Source organism: Megalops cyprinoides, chromosome 21 (assembly GCF_013368585.1).
Source record: "Megalops cyprinoides isolate fMegCyp1 chromosome 21, fMegCyp1.pri, whole genome shotgun sequence".
Taxonomy (NCBI): domain Eukaryota; kingdom Metazoa; phylum Chordata; class Actinopteri; order Elopiformes; family Megalopidae; genus Megalops; species Megalops cyprinoides.
Genome location: NC_050603.1, coordinates 23958830 through 23966352, shown reverse-complemented (window position 1 = coordinate 23966352; position 7523 = coordinate 23958830). Strand labels below are relative to the sequence as shown.

The window sequence follows — 7523 nt, the reverse complement described above, 5'->3', positions numbered from 1 at the left end:
CTTAAGTCTTGATAAAATAAGGAAAAATTAGACCAACGCCTCCCCTTTTGCAGATTACCTTTTCAAACTCAATGACCAGTGTTGCCGGAAGATTCCAGCCGGGTCCACGGCAAATAACACAAAGGATTTCTGTGCATGAATTCAGTCTCCCTCTTTCGCATTTCCCATTGACACCTGGACCGGCCCTAAATGACAACCTTCAGGAAGACCCTACGCTAAATGCAAAGCACTGCCATGACTCCTTTGTCTGATTTTTTCCTCAACAGCTCATGTTTCAACCATATCTAAATATCTAACATATTAATATACTGCCTTCTGAGAAGCCTCTGCAGTCCTGCAGATACAACAGAAGCCCTCTTTGTGTATGCTCCACAGTAACTGTCACACAGGTGTTGAAGGTGGAAATGTCACTATGTTGTGAATTACATACAGGAAGATGTTTGAACAGACTGACTAACCCTTTCAAGTAGATGTAAAAACTGCGGAAAACCTTTGCCCACTCATGTTGTATTTTCACCCTGCTGCCGAAGGGGACAGCAAGGTAAAAAGAAAAGAAAAGAAAAATAAATAAATAAATAAATAAACCACATCTAAAATGCCACAATTACACACAAGACTGAATGGAACTGCAAAGACGATTCAGGCTTTAGAGCATGCCATAAGGAATGCAGTCATTTTTTAAACAACTACTTTTCAGGGATAACTCAAGTGCAACGCAGACATGTGTTTAAGGAAACAACAGGGTTTTCTTGTTATCCACTGTTGTCTCCTGGACTGGATCAAAACTGATGGAAATATCCCATGGCCTCAGCTGCTTTAGCACGGACCAGTGGTTCAGGATCTTGAAGCAGCTGGACCAGACCTGCCAAGAAAGAGAGCATAGACATTACAATGTTTTGCTTAGCAAATGCTGTTACAATGCTGTTATCCAGAGTGCTTTACATAGCTTACAATTTTTACTAATTCCAATTTACACAGCTGGATTTACTGAGGCAATTTGGGTTAGGTACCTTATCCAACAGTCCAACTGCTTTGGCCCACCAGGGGAATTGAGCTGGCAACCTTTGAATAAGCTGTGCTGCTTAACACCACACTACAGTACTACATTTTGAAGTAGTGGTTAGAGCACTACACTACACAATACAGATTGCGGTACAGCTGTTGTACCCTTCAGTAAAGTACTGATCTGATTTGCTTAGGTAAATATCCAATGGTGTAAGTAGATCCCATGTAAAACATAAATTAAATCTGATGCTCTAATTAAAGATGCCTGCTAAGCATTGATTGAGGCTGCAGTTTTAGTACAGGTATTGTAAGTACAGTCCAACAAACAATAAAACAATTTCACACACCCAATGAAAGTTATACTATTAATACAGAATTCTTAATTGGTTATAGTCCTTGTCATGTAAACTTCTGTAACCAACACAACTAATTTCTTGCAGCTCAAAATAGACTTTACTTACAGTTACAGCTGTTTGTTACCCTGAGATATGTTGTTCTGACATGACAATCTAGATGTCATGTCATTTTTAAGGTCTCTAGCAGCTCAAACTGCTCACAGAAACCGATAAACATTTCAGGGCTATTGTGCCTAGATTTAGAAAGAAAATGCACCTCATTCACAGAACTGCTATATAAATGAACTTTTTTTGCCAACGTAATGACTTTAAATACAGACATAGGCTTTAGTGATGCAAATAGAAGATGTTCGGCCTGATTACAATAAAAAAATCTCAGTAGGTTTTCAAGAACACACTTGCAGCAGGTCAAAAGGATAAGTCATAAAGGATTTTATTTTATTGCCTTTTTTTCATGGTGAGCTTTCTTCCCCTCAAAAGCTGGCGGTTACGCCACAGAACAATGGCACATTTGGCCAGAAAAAAGGCGCTTTCATCATTTTTTTTACAGTTTTCTTTTTGCTTGTAATCTAAAAGGACATTACACGCTGTACCGAACACCAATAGCCCCGTTCACAATGTTGATGCATATTCAGCAAGAACGTCTCTTTCTCAGAAATGTTAGTCACTATACTACAGTCCTAGTAGTTACAGTACTAGTTTTTTTCCTTCAAACAGTCTATTCCACATAGACTGCACCAACACAGGAAACCTCATTGGCTAAGCCATCATTCATAACTGAACACAGGTTTGCAATATCATTCTGAATAAGAGGAGAAACAGTTTACATTAGTTTTTATTGCATTCACTGCATTACTGTTGAAATGAAATGAGCAATTTATCTAACATATTTTTTTCATGTAACATTTTTCTTCAAATGTCATGATTTTATTTCTGGATTTTTAAGGTATCACAGGTCTCTCAGCAAAAAATGTCTTTATCGTGGAAAGATGACCCATTATTAATAACCATCATACCTTATTAATTACTGTTAACCTGCAGTGTTAACACAAAGTGCAATTGCTAAATGTACTGAAGAACTAAATGGGATATTTTAAGGTTGTGGTGGACTGGGACTGGGGCATGGCTGTGGACTCCAATGACCAGCAGGAGTACCTACCCTTTATCACACACCTCATGTTCATCTGAGACAGGTATTGTTCTGGAAGATTTACCAAGAGAAACCCTAGAAAGTGCAAGAAAAACAGACAAGGTTTACATTAAAGTTTAAACATTAATGCTAATTTTGCAAATGCACCACCAAATAGGAAAGCAGACACTGGCACAGCCAGGAGAAGATTAGAAGTTACAGCACTGTCCCTCTGTCCCATTAGGTAGTCCAGGGTGGAGGGAGCGATAATCGGGCACTCATGGGTTGAGAGCCTGCCCTATGCAAAGTTCAGCTGTAATAAACGGACCATAAAGTTAATCTTGCACTCTTGAAATGGTCATAAAACCCTCTCCTCACCTCACATGTGACCGGGTCATAAATCGTTCTCATTATGATAGCTGGCCATGTGGTTCTGGAGGGCATGTCACAGTGACATGTCACCGACTGGTGTGACCCTGTCTGCATGCTTATTTCTTTTCAAGACTTTAGAAGAATTAATTATGCTTATATGACATAGCTGGATAGCTGGAAGGTTAATCACATACAATTTTTCTCATATACAAATTAAATGTTTAATAAACAATGTTTTGGAATAACTGACTCATCAGTAGATAAACATGAATCTGAAAGTTGGGTTTTTTTTTTCCCCCCTCAAAAAGTACTGTGTCCTCTCCCACTCAAATGTTCCACAATATTTACAAGCACTTTTGGAAAGGTCGGGGGGGGGGATACCATGGAGGTAACCTTAAAAACAACCTTTAGCAGTGTTTGATGGAACCATTGTTTGTAACTGAATCTGAGAAAGACCTAACGCAGTGAAGTTCACCAAAGGAACCGAAAATTTAATTAAATTCAATAAACTACAAAATAAAATTCAGGAGTGAGGTCTAACATAAACACATACCCCATGATAGCCCATGGAAGGAATCATCGGGTATCAGACCCACATGAAGTGTACAGGCATGTATCCTCTGCCAAAGGGACAATGGAGGGAAAGTTAAAGATCCTCCTTGTTTGGAACACCCTCAACCACATGAGTGGTCACCATTTTGAAGGGAAGTGCTTCAGGCAAGAGAGCAAAAATGGGATTTGGGACACAACCCGAGAGACTAACAAATGTCTATAGGCCGCAAAAAGGTAGGGGAAATACTGATGTCATTAACTTACCAATAAACATGGCGGCACTGGCTCGGACCTCAGCCCAGGCACTTTTGAAGAACTGAATGACAGTGGTGTGGTAGAAGTTCAGCATCCCGGGGAAGTCCTTAATCTGTAGAAGAAGTCAACAGCAATGTCTGCCATCCTGGGGCCTAACCGCAGAGGAGGTATGAAATAACAATTGACCACGGAATTTGGGAGGGGTAACGTCTACGCACGATGTACTTGATGAGTTCATTGAGGAACTCGCCGTAGTGCAGTCCTCTGTCCTCATGCAGATGCTTATGGAACATGGCGGTGACGTGATCTGAGCCCAGCACTGGCGCGCACACTCGCATGGCAAACTTGCACGCCTGTGGACACAACGCGCTATGTGTTACATGACCCAGTGCATTTTCTCAATTAGATACTGTGCAAGCACTTCCTGTAACACAATTTTTGCTAAAGAAACTGGGGCTGATACTAGAATCCTGCCTTGGAAACCATCAATGGACAAAATGTTAGTCACACATAACAACCTGTGAATCTCACTCTCTATGCTATCAAAGCAGGAAAAAGACAAAGAGATAGGTATTGGTCACAGAGACTGGTTAATTGGCAAGGAACAGTTTTTGCATGTGGTCTAGCCCAGAAGTTCAGCATGGTCATGAGAGGTCTGTGGGAGGGTGGTTTATTGAGATTTAGAGCGTGCAGTCTTGCCATCTTGCAGGACCTCTTGAAGGACCTGCAGCCCTCACCTTGACCACCTGCGGACTGGGGTCGCTGAGGTGCAGGAGTAGGCTGACCAGCACATTGTGGACCTGGTCCCTGAAGACAGGCTCTCCCGATCCAAACCTGGAAAGGTTTCCCAGGAGTACAACAGAGGCGTAGCGGATCGTGTCACTCTCCTGCAAAAGGGACAAATGATCCCTTTGTTTCTGTCAGTCCGAAACGAGACCTCTCAGGTTCCAAAGTCACACCCAATTCCACCCATATGTACATCTTCTCTCTCTCTCAGAAAAACAAATATGTATATTTTCCTTCTACTGTATATGTAGCTTTGGATGGTTAGCATGTCTCACTTATAGTTAGGTAAACTACTTTGGTCTCTTACTAAAAGCTGTGTGAAGGAAAGACACCTCTTGCACGCTTTGGTTTAAACATTTGGAAGCATGTATGATAACCCTGCCCTCATCTATAACCCCAGCTATAGCCCCAGCCATACGTGCTGTTGTCTCAATGGGAGTTTGGGGTATGGAACCAGGTTTCAGAAGGGATTAAACCATAAAGCTGGCCCCACCTGAGGCCCCCTGGAGGCCTGACAAGGTTGGCTGTACAACCGATCAGCCCCTGGCCTCTGCCCCGCTGTAGAAATGCAGTTAATCAGCAGTCACAAAGGCCAGGCATTTCAGCTGATGTGCAGCAATCAAACTCATATTCAAATTCTCTTACGTTCTCCAGAAAGGGCTTGATCTTCATGAAGATGTAGACCGCGAGCAGCTGAACATTCTTCTTGTCCAGGCGTGGCAGGACTTTGGAGAGGCCAGACATGGCCTCCAGGGCGATGCGCTTGCCTGGATCATCCCTGTCTTCCATCCCCGAGCTCATGGCGGCCAGAAGTTCCTTGGCGTGCTTGTTCACCTGCATGGAAGGAACAATGGAGCCAGTTACTGGAGCTCCCTTTAATAGGAAGAGACATTGAGTGGAGGAGTAACATTAGTTACAAGTTACACCAACAGAGAGAAACATTGACTTCCTATGACAACAATATGTAAACAATATGTAAATCTTATACACAGTATTGCAGGTTGGTTGAGAGCCTGTTACTTCATGGTTTCATCAGAATGTAATTATATGTAACAACTGAAAATGATATATTTGTTCAGATCATTACATGCTGAATCCAAAAAAAGGCCACCAGCCATTACAGGTCCTTGGGCTAAATGCATGTATTGTATGTTGACAAATACTAAACACAGCCTATTTTCTATGTCATAGTTGGCCATACATGACATGTATATTCATAGCACTTTGAGTGGACTGAGACGTGGCCCACCTTTTCAGGGGAGCCAGTGGCAATGTTCCCCAGGCCCCTGATAGCCAGCATTCTGATGGCGCCGCAGGGGTCGGCCAGGCGCTCCATCATGCTGCCCATCAGCGCATCCGTCAGGCGCAGCTCTGTCACCACGTGATGGTTCAGCAGCTGTGTACAGCCCAAAGAGGGACACAGACACACCATTACCACCCGGCCTACCGATCCGGCCCAGCAGAGACAGTATTGCCAACCCACATCCTGACAGGTGTCACAGTTTTTGGCTTCATTGGGTTAATGCTCATTGGTTTAATGATGATATCATAAAATAAATATATCTTATCTTCTTATGAAAGCTTATAAAATGCTTATCTCTTTTTTATCTTCTATCTTTCAGCTGTAGCCTCATTGACGATAGGTGTAGTACTTTCACTGCTCAGTTGATTTCAAGAAATTGCTTTGATAGCAGCTCAAATCTCATGATTTATTTTCTACACCTATACTTGTGGACAGTAAACAAACAGTCTTATGCTGTTAGTTAAAAATAGTAAAACAGTGGTTTGATCCATTTTGATCCATGATGCATCTTTTACATACATTACATTGCTACATTTACTGCTGGATGTAAGTCAAATGATCCCTTTGTTTCTGTCAGTCCGAAACGAGACCTCTCAGGTTCCAAAGTCACACCCAATTCCACCCATATGTACATCTTCTCTCTCTCTCAGAAAAACAAATATGAGCAAAGAGCATTTGCTAAATGACAATATGCAATGTAATTGTTGGCTACTCAAAGTTTAGGGGTTTAGTATAAATTCTTACTAGATTTAAAACCACTGATCCCCAGCTGATGTGGACCTCCTGATATAGAGGCCTTGGTCATCTGTTTTGGAGAAGACTGAGCTGGAGTTGTAGTCCGTGGTATGTTTTATTTATGATTCACTGCAGGGTTAATTATTACTGTTATTCATAAAGGCACTTATTTGCCCTACATTTGTACTCATGTATGGGCTAATGTCATGTGTTGCCACCTTGGATAAGTAACCCTGCTTAATGACCTAGTAACAGTAATGATAATAACTTTCCTATGATTCACTCAGCATTAGAATAGGTCTTAGTCATCAGGCAGAACAGACAAGAGTCAAATACAGTAACAGGGCTGCTCTAACATCAGCAATCAGCACAGTCCGCAATCCTAACAGAGACAGATACAGTCAGATACAGTTAGATACCATGTCCACTTAGTCTTCTCCCTGCTGTTATTACAATTAGTATAGTAGGATTGTTGTATAGGAATTACTACCACATCTATCAGGATGTTGGATGACAGTTACAGTCCATTTTGGGATGGTGTCTTAGGGAACATGCATGTCCCTGTCACAGTGGCCCCTGTCCCTCACCTCAGAGAAGAATGCTGTCACCGTGGCCCTCTGGCAGTCGTAGATGTTGCTGAGGTTAGGGCAGAGGCCATCCACGATGGCTGGGAGGCGGGGACTCGCGTGCTTCGCCATGGCCCTTTGAGGAGTTTTGGGGAAGATAGAGGCATGACCTAGGCCACTACGGTTTAGTGTACAAAATCCAAAACATAACTAGCGTGTTTCTAATGCACATCTGACTGCAGAGGGCATTTCAAAATCAAATGTTTAAAATAAGTTATTGCTACACTTTCACATATGCAGGATAATGGAAACACCACATATTTTTGAAGTAGAGATTTCATTTTAAAATATATACAGAAAATAAAACCCTTAAAACACTGACCTATAATTTTTTCTAATAAATACAGCACATTCAGAAAAACATTTATACATTTAAATACATGAATATTCTTGACATTTTGCAT

The 7523-nt window shown here is 41.7% G+C and overlaps 1 protein-coding gene across 1 annotated transcript in view; it reads right to left on the bottom strand.

The window, feature by feature from the left end:
- Nucleotides 1–779: 779 nt before the first annotated feature.
- Nucleotides 780–7523, bottom strand: part of LOC118796409 (maestro heat-like repeat-containing protein family member 1) — a 34456-nt gene continuing 27712 nt past the window's right edge. Inside the window, exons 35-42 of the mRNA XM_036555272.1 lie at nt 7081–7195; nt 5705–5851; nt 5101–5289; nt 4407–4556; nt 3888–4022; nt 3679–3781; nt 2521–2586; nt 780–862 (exon numbers count right to left, since the gene is read on the bottom strand). Of these exons, the coding sequence (XP_036411165.1) occupies nt 780–862; nt 2521–2586; nt 3679–3781; nt 3888–4022; nt 4407–4556; nt 5101–5289; nt 5705–5851; nt 7081–7195 (988 nt within the window). The remainder of the gene's footprint in view (nt 863–2520; nt 2587–3678; nt 3782–3887; nt 4023–4406; nt 4557–5100; nt 5290–5704; nt 5852–7080; nt 7196–7523) is intronic.